Consider the following 20,164-nt stretch of genomic DNA (forward strand, 5'->3'; position numbering starts at 1 on the left):
TTTTAAAGCCACAAATAAAGAGGGGACAAAATTCACTGCAAGAATAGAAGGGTAACTAGAGATATAGAATATAGAGCTCAAAGGAGTTGTCTTCTACCTATCTGTTTTTATTGTAATGAAGTCTGGTCTTCCAGATCAAAGTATTTCTGTTTCAAAAGTAATACAGTGCTAGTCATAAAATGTTTTAAATCTTACTTTGTTTAATTGTGTAGAGCTGAGTTCTTGTCCAAAGACAATATCTGTGTCCTAATGATTTCCATAAACTTTCTGGTAAAGAAGGTACTAAGAGAAATTCTAGGAACCTGTGGACTTACAATGCTTCAGGTTTTTCTGGAGTGCTACATTTAATAAGATAAACTGGAGTTTCAACTCTCTGAACTTTTTTCAAACAGAAAAGATAATCTGTGGTTTTCTCCAGTATTGAGAAAGAATTGATTTGATGATACAGCAGCTACTGGAGTAATTAAATCTGACAAGATCACAATCCCAGTAAATAGTCTTGCTTATAAGAAACACAACTAGTTTTTGCTATTTGGTGGCACTGGAAGCCCCAGGGAAACAATATTTAATTTCTCTATTGTCTGTATTTTGCTCTAGTGATTAATACTAGGCTTCATTGTAACAGCAGGTGGATTAGTAGCCATATCAAAGGATAAAAACCTTATCATTTCACCTGGTCTGCCTGCTTCCTTATATCTGTTCAGTCTAACTCTTTGGATGATTTTGATCTTCCCTCATGACAGTTCCATACTGTATACATTTATGAAAGGATATTCATTTCACTTCAAATAAGTCCTTACATCAGTGCAGGAGTTAATTAGAACCAAACATCCATACAATTCTCTGCAGCCACCTCTGTGCATTCCCATGTATTTCAGTAACTTGTGTTTTTTTCTGTTTGTCTCCCTTTGTAGATCTTCAGACAAACATATTCCATAGATATTTAGAAATGCAGATCTGAACAGTTAGTAAACTCATGAGCCACTTTCTAGTAAAAATGAATATACATATAGATGCCTTTGTTTACATATACAGACATCTATTTTTAGGGAGTTACCAGTGTTGACTGTGGTTATTTGCTCAAAAAGTAGCAATTTATGCTACTGAAAATGTATGTGGAGAGGAAGAGAGCACTATGGGTCAGTTTAATCAATATAAACAATGGAAAGAGAAATTTAACATAGGACATAGGATCAGTAACCCTACTTGACACAAAGTAAGAAATAATTTAAATGTACCACCAGCCTCTGTGGTTAGGTAAAGTCTGACTCGACTTAAAAGGTAACTTATTCAATATCTTCATACTGAAATCCTTTGAAAGACCCGAAGTCACAGTGTTTTTTACCTAGGAAGGAATAAAAAGTCAAATTGCAAAGGCACATGTAGAATTTTGGATACCAAAAATGGAAAGCTTGACAGAAAGTGTAACTGAAAATAAACTCATCACACTGGGGACTGTGTATTCTTTGTTGGATTTCGATTAGATTTTGTTTTCCTTGATAATCCTACTTGTCTTTGATAGAATGGCTTTCTTTATGGATTAGAGCATTCTTTTTGCAAAGCTTGAATGCTTTAAGAGAAAGCTCCGTTTGTGAGACTCTAACAGAGACACCAAGAGACCATTTGATTCTGAGTATCCATGCTGAAGTTAACTTTGTCGTTGTTTCTGAATGGCTCTGTCTACGGGAGCTGACAGGATAGGCAAGCATTTACACTGTCTTCACCTGAAACAACAGACAAAAGTAGAACTCTTTGAGGCATTTTCAGAATCAAGAATACAAATTTCTAACCTGTGCTGATATGCCAGAGCAGGGAATGCACCAGGATCATCACCCAGAAGAGATTATAGTGGCAAAAAAATGTATGGAGCTAGTGAGATTTATTGTTTTCTGACATGCCTGTGCTCCTTGTCTCTCCAGCATGATGTTTTCTGAAGAGTTTAACTAAAAATCACAGTGATCTAACAACCATCTAGATGTTGGGAAAATGTGTCAAGTAACTGAAATTGTAAAAGAGGTGATAAATTGATGGATGCTAGGTCTCTGTGGCAGGTCCACTGCCAAAGAAAGGTGTCAGCTTTGAACACGCAGGGAAAAGCCAGTCTGTGTTCATCATACCCAAAGTAACTCTAGTGCAGATCAGGTTCATTGCTTTTTATGTTTGCTAACTGTGCTATAAAATTTAATCTTTATTTATCTAATATTTGTAGTGGGGAAAAAAGGAAAAAAAATTTCACTGACAACAAAAAGGTGAAAAAGAAAATCATGTACTTGTAGGGGTGTGGGTTTTTCAGTTTCCTACCAGTCATAACCTGAGATTCAACAAGGCCAAGTGCTGGGTCCTGCACTTGGGCCACAACAACCCCAGGCAATGCTACAGGCTTGAGGCAGAGTGGCTGGAAAGCTGCCAGGCAGAAAAGGAGATGGGGGTGTTAATTGACAGCTGCTGAACAGCAGTGTGCCCAGGTGGCCAAGAAGGCCAATGGCATCCTGTATCACTAATAGTGTGACCAACAGGGGCAGGACACGGATTGTCCCCATGTACTCTGCACTGGTGAGGCCACACCTCAAATACTGTGTTCAGTTCTGGGTCCCTCACTACACGAGAGACACTGAGGTGCTGGAGTGTGTCCAGAGATGGGCAACAAGGCTGGTGAAAGATCTGGAGAACAAGTCTGATGAGGAGTGGCTGAGGAAGTTTGATATGTTTAGCCTGGAGGAGGCTGAGTGGAGACATGATCAATCTCTGCAGCTACCTGAAAGGAGCTTGTAGAGAGGTGGGTATTGATCTCTTTTTTCCCAAGAGAAAAGTCACAGGATCAGAAGAAAAGGCTTCAAGTTGCAGCAGGGAATGTTTAGATTGGATAGTAGGAAAAATTTCTTCATGGAAAGAATTATCAAGTATTGGAACAGGCTGCCTAAGGAAATGGTGGAGTCAGCATCCCTGGATACATTGAAAAGATGTGTATGTGAGTTGCTTAGGGACATGGCTTAGAGATGAGCTTGGCAATGTGAGGTTTACAGTTGTACTCCATGATCTTAAGGGTCTTTTCCAACATAAATAATCATAATTCACTACAATTTCTGCAAAATATTTGCTTTTATTGCTCATCTTTGAATTTTGACGTTATTCTACAAGTGTAATTTTCAAGATGTATGTAGATAAAGTTATATGTATAACATATATATGTATGTATCTATATATTTTTAAGTTTCCTAGGAATGAAACCAGAGTCTTTCTATGTCTTTCCACTCCCCAATGCCATTGAAGACTTCAATTCTATCTCAGTTGGAAACCATGTGAAGTAGAGAGAAGACAATGGCTTGGCACTGAGACACATAGATCAGTAGATTACAGTAGTGTTATAAAACCAGAATCACAGAGTTCAAGATAGTTGAGTTTGGACAGGACGGCTAGAGATTGTCTAGTCCAAGCTCCCCTATCAAGTCAGGATTCCCTAGAGCTTCTTTCTTTGGACTATGTTTGGTGGGGGCCCAAGGATGGAGGCTTCACAATCTCTCTATTCAATGCATTCCAGTGCTTGACCACTGTCATGATAGAGAAGTATTTTCTTATGTTAAAGTGGAGTGAGAGGAATCTGGCTCTATCTTCTTTACACCCTTCCATCAGGCATTCTGAGCAGAGGGGAAGGATCACCTGTCTTGTTTCTTAAGTTACTTCTTTTCAAGGTATAGTCAAATTATGAGTTGCTAACGAATTTACAAGTGAAAAGACATTTTGCAGTTGCAGTTACTTACTACTGTCTTTCAGAACTATTAGTAACACTTCTAAAATTGCATTAAAAACACTTTCTGCATATACTCTCAGTGAAAACAAGATGGCAATATAGTGATTTATTTTTACCATTGGAGACAGATTTTTTTATTCTTATTTTTTTTTAAGATTTCACTTCATGATTCCGAGACTAACGAGGCAGGAACAATAATCAGTGAGAGTAACTATAAACAGCTCTCTAACCTGGAATGGAGGTTATCTTATTAAGTACGTGTCAATACCAGTATAGAGCCCAATGAAAAGTCCATACAATGATCTCTACCATTAAAATTATACCAGTCAGAATTAAATCATTGTGGTTTCGTTTTCTAAATGTGTAAAATTAGGCTCCCACATTCATGTCTTGTTCCATAATATAAGCCTTAATTTTCTAAACTCAGGATCTACTGGCTTCCATGACTGCTCAAACTGTGTATTATTCATACCAACAAACACTAATCTTCTCCAACTTGTTATTGATAGAAACCAATGGTTATTAATAGAAATGTGAGCTTTGTGCACAAGTTAAATTAGCTCTTATTTCAAAAGAGGGTTAATAACATTGCAATCAGCATTGCCACAACTGTATGTTAATATGATTCTAGAAGCTGAAGAATGAAATATTAAGATGGCCAGTGTTTCTCCTGGGTCAAACTTCATATTGATGGTCTGAGACCAGTGTTCCTAGTTCACTCAGACTGAAAATTTTATGTATATTATGTAGTTTTCTTTCTCTCTCTCTCTGGTGCTGCAAAGGATATTCAATTTTAGTACGTTTAATTATAGATCTTTAAGGGTGGTATTAAGAATAGAGATGCTACTGTTCTGTTTTGAAGCGTTTATTCCTTTACTTGTCCTTTAAATTTCAAACACTCTTGCAGTCTGGTTACATTTCTCAAGTTCAAAATAACAATTTAAAGTTCAAAAGTACACAGAAAATGTGATATAGTAGTACTCCCATCTCCTGAATTCACAATATTACATAATATTAACATTTTCATGCAATTCTATTTGCAAATGAATTGTGTGGAATTACAAAAAATTGAGCTTGATAGACATTATCTCTTGTCATGTGCTGCCTTTCTGGATGAAGAGCCATAATGACATAGAGTAACAGCAGGAAGCTATCATGTGTCATCTTTCCTTATTGGAGGTGTATGAGCCCAGCTCTTTAAAGAAAAAACCTTCTGTTATTCCTAGTCTTGCATGTTTGTTGATAAACTTATTTTTCATTTTTAACTTTGACTGATGTGCTGTAGTGAATAAAGGAGCCCCTACTTTATTTTGTCATGCATTAAAAAAAAGTGGGGATAGATATCAGAAAATTTCCTAGAGGCTGAATCTGTTCCCTTAGCTTAAGGCAGAGTTCACATGTATTCTTTTCTTGAAAATAATGCACCACATCTAAAAAATGTAAGTTAAAACAATAAGAAAATTCTTTTTGTTGGGTTGCTGATTAAGTTCTATGATGTGTCCAGAAATTAACATTTGAAAGACTGCCAGTGAGAAATCAAAGAATAGCAAATACTCAAAAGTATTTACAGATACAGCAGCATGGGGATTCCTTTGAGAAGCAAAGTGCTTCATATTATTATATGGGATCGATATTATATGTTGGCATTATTAGTATCACTAATGTTCTTATACTGTTTATAAAGTGTTTATAAAAATGTTTTCATAAACATAAACTTTATCTTACTAAACATTTTCTTATTTGTAGAACATTCAAGGTATTTCTAAACATCCAGTTAGAATTACAAAGAAACAGTACATAAAAGGTAAACTATATTTTGTTAACATAAAAAGGCAATTTTATGTAATGATTTTACTGAGTTGTATTTTAAATCAGACCAATAGCTCCAGCAGTAAAGAATAGAATAGATTGTTAATGCATAGTTATACATTATAGTAATGGGATGAAGCTGGAATACAAACAGTTCCATTTAAACATAAGAAAAAACTATTTCACTGTTGAGGTGAGGGAGCCCTGGCACAGGCTGCCCAGGTAGGGTGTGGAGTCTCCTTCCTTGGAGGTCTTCAAGATCCTCCTGGATGTGTTCCTGTGTGACCTGATCTAGGTGAACCTGCTTCAGCAAGGGAGTTGGACTAGATGATCTCTAAAGGTGCCTTCCAACCCCTACCATTCTATGATTCTATGATTATTATTCAAACCAGTTACTTTTTGGTGGTTGTCCCTGCAAAAAAATGTGCTATTTCAGCACTGATCTAAGTAGTCACAAAGTGGTAGATTTTTTTTTTGTTTCCCTCAACTATTTCACTGTTTTGTTTGGTTTGGTTTTTTTTTTTTTTACAGAAGAAATTATACATCTTACCTCCATTAACTATCCTAGGGATGATTTTGTGTGCATTTAGCTCATCAAACTTTTCCTGAGGAGATGTTAAAGCTGGGTCATTTTATTCAAACTGACAACTAAACACCAATAGTTAGATGTGGTGTTTTGATAATGGAAGCAGATTTAAGGCAGATGATTCAGAGAGAATCAAAGACTAGAAAAGCATGACCCAAGTGATAAACAGAGAAACCCACAATAGTAGACTCAAATATAAGAGAGAGATTTGCCAACATAAACTCTCCTTCTTGAACGCCTACAGCTGTAGCTGGGAAATGCTGCTCATTTATTGCACTTGGTTTTCAGATAAGGGCAGGCTTGCCTTTGCACAGCTATTCACTCCCTGCCTTTGAAATAATACAGATTATAAAACAGGAATCTGCTGAAGACAATGTAAAAATTTGACAGCAGTTTTATTTTTTTCTACCTGATTGATTTGTATAAGAATTTTTAAAGTTTTTATAAGAAACTGTGTGGGCTGTGGCTGTATAAACTTGAGCTACTGTGCATAGCTGTGTCACGTAGGCCTTTCTGGAAACAGTCCAATCAGTTTTTGTAATAATCTTATAGTATGTGCTTCTCAAAAATGGATTTCTAAGGTTTTCATTCCTCTAGCAAGACACACTTTTATTTTTTCTTCTCTCATGCTGCTCAGGTTAATTCTGTTGTATTTCAAACCACCATCCATTTCTATATTAAGACAAGTGGCATTCTCAGGAGGCAATGAGTTTCTAGTAGTACCTTGTCAATGTATATTATTGCTTCGTGATACTACAGGGAATTTCTATCCTCACAGTTTCATGTCTATATCAGCTGTATGTTCTCAATATGGTATTCACCTAGCATCTGGAACTCAGAAGTTAGTTATTAACACATTGCTGCAGCACATTAAAAGATAAGAAAATACAATTTTCAGTTCATCTCTATAGACTCCTCCTTATCTGAATGCCTCTTTCATTAAGTGATCCGTGAATAATGTCAGTTATGATAGATGTTTGTTAGCTAATGTTTTGGGAAGAGTTTGATTTTGAAAAAGAAGTGGTACTGCAAGGATAGGAGAGATGAATATGTTGTACATGACTGATAGAGTAAAATAATTGTGATACTGGCAGTTGATGCTCTACTAGGTTGCTTACATTGCCATTTGTGTGCTTTTAATTGTGTACTTGGTAAGTCATTTACAGCCTCCTATGATTTGCAACATAGTATTTTTGTACTGGGGTTTAAGACTTAGATGTCTGTCTCCTCTCTAGGAAAAGAAGAGGAAATATTAACTATTTCCCCGAGAACATTGTTTATTTCCACAAAAGGATATACATTTTTAGCAGCAGGTAAGATTTTATATGTTGTTATTCTCATACATATTAATGTCCACAGTTCTGTCATCCCTCTTTCCACCCTCCTGTGGATGACATTATATTTCATAAAGCTGTCAAATCCCTTACCATCAATTAATATTGTTATAGGATGTGTACTCCTTAGTGTGCTTTGGAAGTGGATGATATGTTAAACCTTGTCTGTAGGAACAAAGAGCTAGTAAGATTAATTGCCACCTGAAGATAGTGAAGGAATCAGACACCTTGTGATCTGTAGCTGGAATATAACCTCTACAGGATGAGTTTTTTATAGGCATCTGGGGTTTTTGAGTACAAGGAAATGACTGAAAAGTCCAGACTTATGTTTTAATTTGTGGTTGGTTAAAATGCAGGGATGTTTTTATTTCGGAGTAGTAAATTTATTTTAACACTCTACTTTCTAGATTTTTCTCATATTGAATTAAGGATTCTTGCTGATTTATCATCTGAACCAGAACTTTTGAAACTGTTCCAAGAACCTGAAAGCACCGACATCTTTTCCACACTGGCTTCTCAGTGGTGAGAGTAAATGTTGCATTTCTTCTTAATAATTAGACAAAATAGTAAGAATAACTTAATCTATTGTATTACTGCATAGTGGCAGCAAAATACTGTGCTACAGTATCTATTGTTAATACTGTTTTAACACTGTGAATTATAATTCTTTTCTGTCTTTCTGAGCCTTTTCTTCTCCACTGTAGTAATTAGCATATGTCAATGTTGCCATCTAACTGACCAATATGAACCTTGTGAGGAAAGCTGCTGCAATAATCTGTTGTGAACAGTGTGTGCTGACAACATTCTCATTGTATTATTGTTCATGGATTCTTTTTAAAAATCCAGCAGTTAGTAGGTTATCCATCTGAAAAATTGAAGAACAAGTCTTCTCAGTAAATGTGCAAACACTTCTGAAACCTTCCTGGTTATCTGGTAGAAGTATTGGAATCAAATTACAAGAAACAGAGACTAGAACTTGTGGGGTTCCTTTGAACTCAAAGGGTTTAGTGCTGTCTTCTGATGGATGATGTGATGCTTGGAAAAAGTGGTACTTTAGTAATTAAACTCCAATATTTCTTATCTCCATTCCCAGAGTGTTATTAATTGATCTCTTCAGTATGCAGAAGAGTAATTATAAAAATGATGGAATATTAGTCACTTAGCTGGTTGAAAGTATTTTTTATTACTCTGTATCATGCTGATGCTTAAAAACCTTGCTTAAGACTGGGACTCTCCTTGTACTCAGAAGTGCATGAGTAGTCAATAAGTGACAGGATAGATGTCAAGAAGCTTGCAGTTTGAACAGAGAGGTCAGAAGATTGAATAAATTGCAATAACATGGGAGCAGTTTGAACAGAATGATGTCATGTAAATGTCATGCATTTGTTTTTTGTACTTTCTCTTTGTTTCTCTCTCTTTTAATCTTTTATCTCCATTTTTTGTTGGGATACTGTTAGCTGAAAATGAAAGCAAAAATAGATTATGAGCTAGATCAGGACTGATGAATTCAGTTCCCGTGCTAGTTTCTAAATGTTCGCAGGCATAGCCTTCTCAACCATGGTGTTTCCTACCCACTGCAATATTTGTTAATATGCTCTAAAGTAGTATAAAGAAACAAAATGGAGCACAAAATATAATTATCTTGCTGCCAGGAACTGAATCAGTGCTTGAGGCATGTGTGTTCTGGGAGAACACAACAACATCCCAATGAATATAGCCATGGAAACATCACCTTTCCCTTTAGAGTCACTTAGAAGCTTCTGTTGATATTATAATCAATTCTTAGCTCTCACATGATATCCCTAGAACCTCGTGATGGAGTTAAAACCTTATTTTAGTTTGGAGGTATATTGCAAATGTATGCATGAAGATGAGTCAAATTTTGTCTCAACTCTGGGCCAGGCTCCAGAAATACCATTCTATTCAGCACCCTCACAACACTTGGCAGCCATCAACCTCTTATAGTTGCTACATGATAACTTCAAATTTAATGAATATTACAGGCAAATATTTTTATCAGACAAAATTGTCATGGTGTGTCTACAAAATCATTACATAACGATTGTGCTGACTTTTAATCTTTGGGAAAGCTCTTGCTTGGAAGCAACTTTCTATTGAATTTATTATGTGACTGTTATTAATTACAGAAACATGAAGGTTGTGTTTAATCTTGTCTAACCTTGGACATCTGTGATATAGCTGGAGAGATTAATTTGACCTGTTGTTGATGTCCCCTGTGTAATAGGATCGATTGCACATTTAAAATGTTGACTTCACCACTGAGAACAAAGTAGGTCTGGGGTGACCAGCTCACATCTGTATTTGTTCTAACAAATGCAATTCCTCCTATTGGATCAGTTCCTAGTGAACTCACCTTGGGCTTTGGAATATTTTCCTTAATTTATTTAGTGCCAAAGAGAAGACGTAAGATCATGGGTCTCAGAGATATTTTCCCATTCCAAATACTTATTCATCTCTCATAGTTCATTATTGATACATAAAATCTTTAGGGAAAACAATTAGTTCATTGGCTTTCTTGTAGTTGATTCCACCTTGCTGGTGTTAAAATGAGTTATGAGAAGGAGGAACAAAATAAATAACAAACCTTTTATGTCCTCTTTGTCTCCCAATTTTCTCTGGATCTTAATCCTTTCAAATCAGCACAATTTATATACCAAGTGGCATACCAAAAGTTTTATTGTGTTTGAAGAGTTTGTACATTGTTGCTATTTGTGAATATTTTCTAACAATTTTGGACAACTGGAAAACCTTGACAAAAAAGGGTTTTCTCTTCTTTTTTTCTGTAAGAGACCTATAAAGCAGGAATTAGTTTTCAAACTTCTCAAAACTAAAAAATGAAGCTGATGTCAATGTCTAGTATTCCAGCTTCTACTTGCATGTCAGTTGGCATCATTTAGCAGACTTCGTGCATCTAAAAGTCCCTACACTCATGAATATTAAATCGTAATAGGAAAGAAGATGTTGTTGAACAAAAATCTGAGCCACATCCCAGTGTCCAGACAAGTTTTATGCCAGTTTATTCACCTTTTTTTTTTGTTTGTTTTCCTAAACTTCATGGTTTCTCCTCTGAAAAGCAGTGCTGTTCCTTAGCTGTCCTTCAGGCTAAAGCCTTCTATCTGAAATCCAACCTTTTGAAAAACCTTTACAGATTTTTTTTTATGGCATATGGCAACAAATAGACAGGGTGAACAGTTTCTGCAAAGAAGTTAGCTGTATGAGTTTCTGATGGAATTAGGATCTCTTGCATATAAAAGCTTTTCTTTCATAATTTGGTTAGGCATGCTTTACTGTGACTTTGCTGCTGGGACATCAGACATGCATCTCTCTTGGAAACCTGTTGGATCCATGTTTCTATTAAACATCATTTGTATGGAATCTTTACACTGATAAATAGTGCAGTGCAGAGCTGCATAAGCATGTGTCAACATGAATTATGTCTATACATTACAGTAAAAGGATGAATAGAGGTTTTAACTTTCATGTTGAAACACCATACCCAACCCAATAAACATAGCTGAGAGTCCATCCTCTCTGCAAGACTGCACAGTAATCTTGTGCTCCTCTGGCTAGTTTACAGAGAGAGCTCATTTCAGAAGTAACAGAGCCTCCACCAGTCTGGGCTTTCCTGCACTATGCTCAACTATTAGCTGTATGTACTGTAGACACTGCTTGCTGTAGATAGATTTTCTAGTGCTGTGTATTCTGTTTGGCAGAACCATCTTGAAATTGCTTTTCAGCTAAAATTCTCAAAAGCTGGTGTTAACTAGTCATTTAATGAGAGTCTCTGGGTAACGTCATGCTTAGTGTTGTGTGGTTTATCTTTAAAGTGCCTTTTTCTCACCAGAATTATGTTCTGAAATTTTATTCCATGGAATTCATGGAATAAATTCATGGAATTCCACTTTGCAATGTGTTTGCATCTACTGTCTGGTTTTGTCAGTGAAAAGTCCAAGTTCATCTCTGCCTTGTACATCCAATACATTTTCTGATCATCTAACATAATTATCCCAACTAAAATTAGGATGATATAAGTAGATTTTAAAGTTCATTTGTATATGCTTAGTACCATTTCTACTCTTATCCTATCCTATCTTGTAATTATGATCATACACTATTACCAACATTATCTTACAGTGGGTACTGGGTTATGACCTATGAAAAGTAAGCCTTAAATGACAAGTCAACACCTGCTACCACATGAACACCAAAAGCACATTACATTGATGCCCTGCTTGCTGCTGAACACACAGTAAACTTTCAAGGCTTACCTAAACCTTTTAACATTTGTGATGTAATGGATTCCAGTTACCTGCAAGTTCACCTTGTGTTATATTATCTTGATGTCCTGTGACAGTTATAGTCCTTTGAAAGCTAAATCATTGTCTCAGTGCTGAAGATGATGAGAACTGTCTTGGCAGCTGTCTGACCAGCCAGGAATAGTAACTGCTATACAAGATCTAAATGACAACAATTCTAAGAAGGAAATTACTCTCTTTTTTTAATCTAGCTTTTAAGCAATAAGTGAAATATAAGTAATTGTATTTAAAATGCAGTTGATGGATGTATCTTAAAATCACTTTTAAAGACAGAGGCTGAAAAATAGGTTTACAGTCTCGTAGGTAGACTGCAATTTCTTTCTTAGACATGTTCAGACTACCAATCTCTTTCTAACTGTCCATTTGTCACTCAGTAGACTGTTGTTCCTCTGTCATACTATATGCTCATATTGTCTGTGTTGGTTCAAAATCCAGGAAAAGTATCTTAATTTAGCTAAGCATTTATGCATATGATTTCATCCTACCTGACTGATGACTACTTTCTTGCCTGAGTGTTCTTTTGAATTGAGATGGTGCTTCAGAGTTCCTATGACTTAAGCATTAAGTTGTACTTAAAATATTTGGATAAGTCCTTTCTCCTTCTTCTGTAGAACCTGCCTTAGAAAACTGGAGATTTCTAGTAGTGATGAGTTCAGCTGTGTCCAACAGATCATAGTGATACCCTCCATCAAGGCTCCCGAAGGCAGCCTAGCCAGAAAAATGAGACTATACTATTTATGGTTCTGAAACCTTAGTTATTTCAGTCATGAAGTTGTCACTGTTCCAGTGTTTAATACAGACATCTTCAGTACCTGCAAATTATATTTACTTGCTATATTTTAGGTTTCTGAACCTGAAACAGAATACAAAACCCAGTGTTGGGTTGCCATGCTCTGTATGGTGACAAAGTATGCCTCTTGAAGGGTGAAAAACACTATGTGCTGACTGCTGAGACATCTAAGAGAAGTCAGTGAGAAATTCTGGTCACAGAAGTTTGCATTTGAACTCCTCTTAGAAAGCTAGAACAGAATTGACAACCAGTGACAAAGCCAGTATTCCAAAGTCTACATCTAAAGATACCTGCTAGATAGGTAGTTTTCTTTGAAAAAAGTGAGCAGGATTCACTTTTTCAAGTGTCTGTGGTGCCTGGCTTCTATTTAATAGTTAGATGCTTGGAGAAATCAGTTTAGCGCTTAAGTTTTAAAGAGCGTTCGACTCTACATTTCTCTCCTCCCAGGAAAATACAAGGCAAGGTTAGACTTTGTATGTTGCAGCTGAGATTCTGTTCAGCAAATATTGTAGAATTGAAATAATTGGATTTGTTTAGCTGAGAGAAGATTTGACTAGCTCATGTTTAGTTTATTATCAACCAGGACTCCCAGGTCTCTCTGCAGAGCTGCTCTCCAGCAGGTCAATCTCCAGCCTGTACTGGTGCATGGGGTTGTTCCTTCCCAGATGCAGGACTCTGCACTTATCCTTGTTGAACCTCATGAGGTTCCTCTCTGCCCAACTCTCAAGCTGCTGAATGGCAGCACAGCTTTCTGGGGAATCAGCCAGTCCTCCCAGTTTGATGTCACCAGGGAACTTGCTGAGGGTACCCTCAGTCCCCTCATCCAGATCATTGATGAAGATGTTGAACAAGACTGGCCCCAGAACCAATCCCTGTGGAACTCCACTGGCCACAGGCTTCCAACTTGTCTCTGTTGATCACCACCCTCTGGGATCTGTCATTGAGCCAACTCTCAATCCATGTCACCATCCACTCATCCAAGCCACGCTACCTGAGCCTTTCCTATGAAGGTGTTACAAGAGATGGTGTCAAAAGCCTTGCTGAAGTCAAGGTAGATGACATCCACTGCCCTCATCTAGCCAACCCTTTATACTCCCATAGAAGGTGATCAGGTTGGTTAAGTAGGATTTCCACTTGGTGAATTTAGTAAAAACATGATAAAAGATTATTGTGGAGAGTTGGGTAGAGAGTGAATGAAGCATCATGAATGGGCTTACATGGCTGTAAGAGAAGTTTCAGATAAAGAAAACTTTTGAACACCAGAGGTAGATAAATATGGAGATCGATTACCCATGAAGACTGTGAAATTTCCATTACTGGAATGAATGAGACAATTAGACAAATATTTCCAAGAGTAGCTGAGGTGACTTCTCCGTCTCTCTCACAAGCATATTTTTCTGACACTGATTTTATTGCAGATTGCTTAGAACATTCAATTGGAAAAGGGATTTCTATTTTTCAGTCCCATTTGAGGAATTACTGGTTTTCTCCTTACTGATTGTTTAATTTGTTCGTTAGTACTAGCTACAGAGACAAATGTCAAAGATTTTTGACTCTCACCTGACTACTCTGATGAGAACAGTGAGTACTTCCACGTTTGCTTTCTTTCTGAACTCATGCATTATTCTTTTGTTATTGTTGCTTTGGGGAGGCTTGAGGTTCTTTGGGTTTATTCCCCTGTGATCAGCGAGGATGCCAAACCCAGCTTGTGGCCTTGGAATTAGAGTATGCTTTAATTGCATGTCACTGGAAAGCAAAGTTGTGACATGAATCTCATCAGGTGAAGAGACAATGGAGTTGCTGTCCCTCAGTAGCCCAGCAACTGTTCCAGGGTGATACCTTCTCCACATTATACTAGGAAAAAGCCAACAAATTGAAACCAGCCATCCAGAGGCTGTCAGTGTGAATAATGATGTAATCAGTTTACATTTCCCACACTGGGTCACAGACAAGGTCAGGTGGGCTCACAGTGGGTCTATGATGAGCATGTGCACAATGAAGAATTGTGTGAGCCTACTGAACTGTCAGGAGAGAAGAGTTCCCTGAGGTACCCAGAGAATTCAAGGACACCCAGGATTAAGCACTTAGTGGACTGAAAGGGGTCGGTTCATCGTTTTTTATATAGACATCCACATTCATTTCTTGAATTGTGTCTGAGTCTCAGTCCCTTGTGGAATTTTCGGTATACGTTGGTAAGAGATGAACTTCCACTGAGGCTGTGTAATATAGAACTGGCCAATAAAAAAAAAAGTAGCATTACTGCTCTGAGGTAAGCATCATTCCAGTGTCCAAGTAATTTAAACTAAGTGGGTGGATTGAGCTTCACCTATTTGTTTTATGTGTAGAAAATTATTACTGGGTTATGCTTCTACCTAGTGAGTGACTCCTAAGGCACGCATCTGCAAGCACAAGGTATTACAGACATGTTGGTAACCACTGACCTTAGTTTCTGTTTAGATGAATTCATGTTGTAAATGTTCTAGCAGATTCATGGAAACATTTTGCCCTTTCTAAATTATAACTATGAAGTAAGATGTTAAAACGTGTAGACTATATATCCTCATAAATCGAGAGGTTCAGAGGAAAAGACTCTATAAGTAGTCTAGTTACAAATGGATTGAAATGTGAGTCCAGTACTTCTATATCCAGAAATTTAGGTATGGGAATGCCCAGGTGATTTTAGTCTCTAGGAGCAATAGTAGTATATGAAGCAAAGAATGTTCTCTTGACCACATGATCTCTCTGAGATTAAATCTATGCAAATTTAATCTATAAATGTTATTAAGTGTTGTCTTTTCAAGGTAAACATACATTTTCTGTAAATGATGTTTACTATTTGAGGAGAAATTCAGAAGGATCTTTAGTAAATTGTTTACTGTAAGATCTAATTGCAAGTACAAATCTATTACTACTATAAATTTTGTGTTTTAATTTCTGTGAGAGCAAAAAGGTATTTGTCCCAGTGCACAAGCTTTTCCATGCAGTGATAAATTACCTAGGCATTTTCTTCTATATATTCTGTGTTGTAGGTTATCTGTTGAGACAATGTAATTCCAGTGTAATGAAATCCATATTGGTCTGTGCCTCAGAAAAATCCCTTTGTAGATAAGACTATTGGACAGTTGTGTCTTAGTGTTTTAGGTTTTGTACTCTTTAAGTTTTCAACATGGAAATCGTAGTACATAAATCAGAAAACACACAACAATTTGCCCATATGCAATCAGTATTCCGTATATTCTGTAGCAAAGAAAAAGAGAGTAGGGAAATTTTAATCATCTCAAAAATATTTAAGTAGTACTATGTAGTAGTATCACTAATACTGTTCTATATACAGATGTATTGTGTGTTAAAAGATAATTACTTGAACAATATGATAACTGCCACCATTCTAGTATGAAAACAGACGTTCTCCTTAAACTATTCATTTCTACATCTAAACTATAATTTAACCTGAACACATTAACTGTTGATGGTGAATTAAAGTAACAAGGTAATTAGCAGATACTCTTTAAGGGTTGATAATTCCTCTGATTATACCAATGAAATGACAATTTGTGACAATTATGTACAATCCTTACACTCAAGGCTGTACTTGAAAGAAGGCTGGAGAATTTATTAGCGGTCTAGGTGCTACACTTCCCCTTTAAGATCTGAGTTTTGTAAAACCTAAACCACAAAATTACTCCATTCTCTCTCATCTGTCATCTGCTTCCTCATATTCATGCTATTAGTGCTTTCTTCTGTGTTCTGAAGGACAGCATGAATATATATCCATCTTCTAGGTATTTAATTTGTCTTCTAGTAAATACTGTACATTATAATTGTTCACCTGAGTCTGTGTGTCTTTCAGAATTTAAAAAAGTGACTGCAGAATAAGAGAGTCTATCTTGTTATTTCTGTGTAGCAATAGCAGTTAATATGTGCAACGAGGAAGTGCATAGCTATCATGGAATCTCAAGGGATTTATAAATTCTTTACTGCTAATCAATTCTGGAAAATATTCCTTTCCATTTTTAAGGTGTAGACTTGATTGGCTGACATTTTCAGACATGAGAAAGTCTTTGGCTTACACTATCTTGGCCAGAATCAGAGGAACTTGAACACTTGATTTCCAAAAATCTTGAGAACTGCAGTCTGTTTATAAAATGTGCTGAACATAAAAGTCTGTCTTCAGCTGATGTGAATGTGGAATCATGATAATGTCTATTGTGAACTGTTGTAGTAAGTGACAGACATACTAATTTTGGAAATTGCCCAAGAAAAAGCTTAGAGGGAAACAAAACACAGAACTATGGGGATTGCCACATCAGGAGGACAAGAGTATTTTTATTTTAAAAAAAACAAAACAGATGAGTTCAACAAGATTTGAATAAAAAAATCACAGTGCAGAAAGGTTTCTTTTGTTCTTTGCAGACTGTCTTCCTCCAGGAAGTGGAGAAATTTCTTTTCTTTACCACCTACCAAGCAAGCGATTCAAAGAACTGATTATATGTAATAATGGCAAGGTAATCCAAACTGTTGCACACTGGCAATTGGTCTAGCAGGAACTATGCCAAAATAAGGACTTCTGTTTTTCCAGCCACTTGACAATTCAGAATGCTTCCTGACAATAGCTCTATCTGTTGATATCCTGCTGAGTTCTGAAGAACACAGGAAATAAGCAGAGGTATTTTGGATATTCCTGAAATAAATCCAAATAAGTCCACATGGTCTGAATTATACAAAAAGATAGAGTGCTGGGTCTGTTTGAAAAAGATAAGGTCAAGTATACATAAATGCTTAGTGGTAGGCTGGCTAAATATAAATACACTTACGTTATACCTGTTTTATAGAAGTTTGTTTCAAATACAGTCTTTCTATCACATAGATTAAATTTTTATCCTAAACAAAATGCTGGTTTTTTATAGATTACTGCATATAAATGGATGGTATAGCAGACATTGAATTCAATTAAGCTGCCTACACCCTTAAATAGCAAGAGCAAAGGCCACTAAATCAGGAATGAGATAAACAGATTTTTGAGAAGCAAAACTCACAGCTGTAGCTAAGTGGTTTTTAAACCATTTTAAAAAGATACAAATATTTGTGCTTCTTAATTATATTAATATAGTATCAGGAAGCTTCTAAAAGTCATAATTAATAAAAATGTCACCTCAGCATTTGTTAAGTGATTAAGGAATAATGATGCAATAATGATGCTTATCCAGGTTGACTTCTACCAAGGAGACGGGAAGAGCTTTAGCTTTCCTCCTGTCCCCCTTAGCACGTATATGGGTACAGGATGCAGTCATGGGCATACACAACTCTCTTCCTCCAGTTAGAGATCTCTGTTTTGTTCATTGTCTAAAGGATGAGCTATGCCAGTTTAAGACTCTTAGAACTCTATATAAACAATTTTTAGGTGTTCTAGGCTGTTTCATAGAATCATAGAATGGTAGGGGTTGGAAGGGACCTTTTAGAGATCATCTAATCCAACCCCCTACAGAAGAAGGTCCACCTAGATCAGGTCACACAGGAACATGTCCAGGCAGGGTTTGAGAACCTCCAGAGGAGACTCCACACCCTCCCTGGGCAACCTGTACTGGGACTCCCTCACCTGAACAGTAAAGAAATTTTTCCTTGTGTTTAAATGAAACTTTTTCTGTTCCAGCTTCATCCCATTACCCCGTGTCCTGTTACTAGATACAATAGAAAAAAGGGATGCCCCAACCTCCTGACTCCCACCATTTAGATATTTGTAAATGTTAATAAGATCACCCCTCAGTCTCCTCTTCTCCAGACTAAACAGCCCCAGTTCCTGCAGCCTTTCCTCATATGAAAGATGTTCCAGTCCCCTGATCATCTTGATGGCCCTGTACTGGACTCTCTCCAGAAGCTCTCTGTCCCTCTTCAGCTGAGGAGCCCAGAACTGGACACAGCATTCCAGACGAGGCTTCACTAGGGCAGAGTAGAGGGGGAGTAGAACCTCCCTTGACCTGCTGGCCACATTCTTCTTGATGCATCCCAGGATGCCACTGGCCTTCTTGGCCACGAGGGCACATTGCTGGCCCATGGTTAGTTTATTGTCGACCAGGACTCCCAGGTCTCTCTCTGCAGAGCTGCTCTTCAGCAGGTCAATCCCCAGCCTGTACTGGTGTGTGGAGCTGTTCCTTCCCAGATGCAGGACTCTGCACTTGTCCTTGTTGAACCTCATGAGGTTCCTCTCTGCCCAGCTCTCAAGATGGTCAAGATCCCGCTGAATGGCAGCAAAGCCTTCTGGGGAATCAGCCAGTCCTCCCAGTTTGGTGTCATCAGGGAACTTGCTGAGAGTACACTCTGTCCCTACACCTCTAATCAGATATTAGAACACTTAGTCCTTTGGATTTACTTCTCCACTTTTATGAGCTTAATGTCAAGTCTGAAATGACTTTGTATTTTTGTTCATGCATTACAAAGTAATGAAATCTTTGGGTTTTGCAATTGTGTTGAAGAAGAGACATTCCATGCCATAGACTCATGATATTATTTATGCTAAATGTCTTGTAGTATAAAGACAAATTACAAGCCTACCTGCTCTTTGCCATGGAGTACTTCAGGTTACTCTAGAATTCTGTCTTTGAAAGGAGCGAAAAGCTTTCACATGTATTATATGACAGTCTCTTTAAATAGGCGTAACTGAATATCCCTGCTGGAGCCTCCTTTTAGAAATATGTGACTGTGTTGTGGCCTTTCAACTCTGAAGTGGCAATATAACTCAGCCAGTATTGATTCCCTGTAAATGTGGAGGTCCTAAACTCAGTGCTACCTGCTAGGAGTCTCACTAAGGATTAACGTAGTATTTCTTTTGTTATCATTGGATTACCTGGTTTTGTAATACTGTTATCATTTTTAACTGGTTTCAAGGCTTCTGCTTGTTTTTCTTTTGTGAAATAGATTCTGAAGAAACATTTTTAATATTATTTTTAACTGAATAATTATTAGTGCTTATCTGTAGTCTCGTGGATTATGTTTGATTTCTGTACTGACCAATATTGCAATGGGTATAAACTGAAACACAAGAGGTTCCAAAAAAACACAAGGAAGAATTTTTTCACTGTTCAGGTGAGGGAGCACTGGAAGGGGCTGCCCGGATGGACTGTGGAGTCTCCTTCTCTGGAGACATTCCAAACCCACCTGGATGAGTTCCTGTGTGACCTACTCTAGGTGGTCCTGCTCTGGCAGCGGGTTTGGACTGGATGATCTTTTGAGGTCTGTCGCAGGAACTGCTCATTATGTATCTGGTGTTTAATAATAACCTATTTGGTAAAATAGTTGTAAGGCTATACCACTTGCAGCTCCTGCCACTGTCTCACTACAGACTTCTTAGAATTGCTCTTGAGAATTTTTTTAAACCTATGAAGTACTACACTACAAGGTCATTCCTGTGAGAATAAATGTGGTTGCTTGTGGTACGAAAAGATGTCAACAAGATAACAGCAGCTATTAAAAAACAGAGAAGCATTAAGTAGAGAAGCTCTCAGAAAAAGTAAGACAGAATGTCTCACACTGCTAGTTAGTGCTTTATGTTTGGTAAGAATATGC

General features: G+C 37.2%; 1 protein-coding gene across 1 annotated transcript in view; it reads left to right on the top strand.

Annotated features, from left to right (window-relative positions):
* Positions 1 to 20,164, top strand: part of POLN (DNA polymerase nu) — a 96,401-nt gene that overhangs the window by 32,926 nt on the left and 43,311 nt on the right. The window contains exons 15-17 of the mRNA XM_061992588.1: positions 5,495 to 5,552; positions 7,379 to 7,456; positions 7,885 to 7,999. Of these exons, the coding sequence (XP_061848572.1) occupies positions 5,495 to 5,552; positions 7,379 to 7,456; positions 7,885 to 7,999 (251 nt within the window). The remainder of the gene's footprint in view (positions 1 to 5,494; positions 5,553 to 7,378; positions 7,457 to 7,884; positions 8,000 to 20,164) is intronic.

Source organism: Colius striatus, chromosome 3, assembly GCF_028858725.1.
Source record: "Colius striatus isolate bColStr4 chromosome 3, bColStr4.1.hap1, whole genome shotgun sequence".
NCBI lineage: Eukaryota > Metazoa > Chordata > Aves > Coliiformes > Coliidae > Colius > Colius striatus.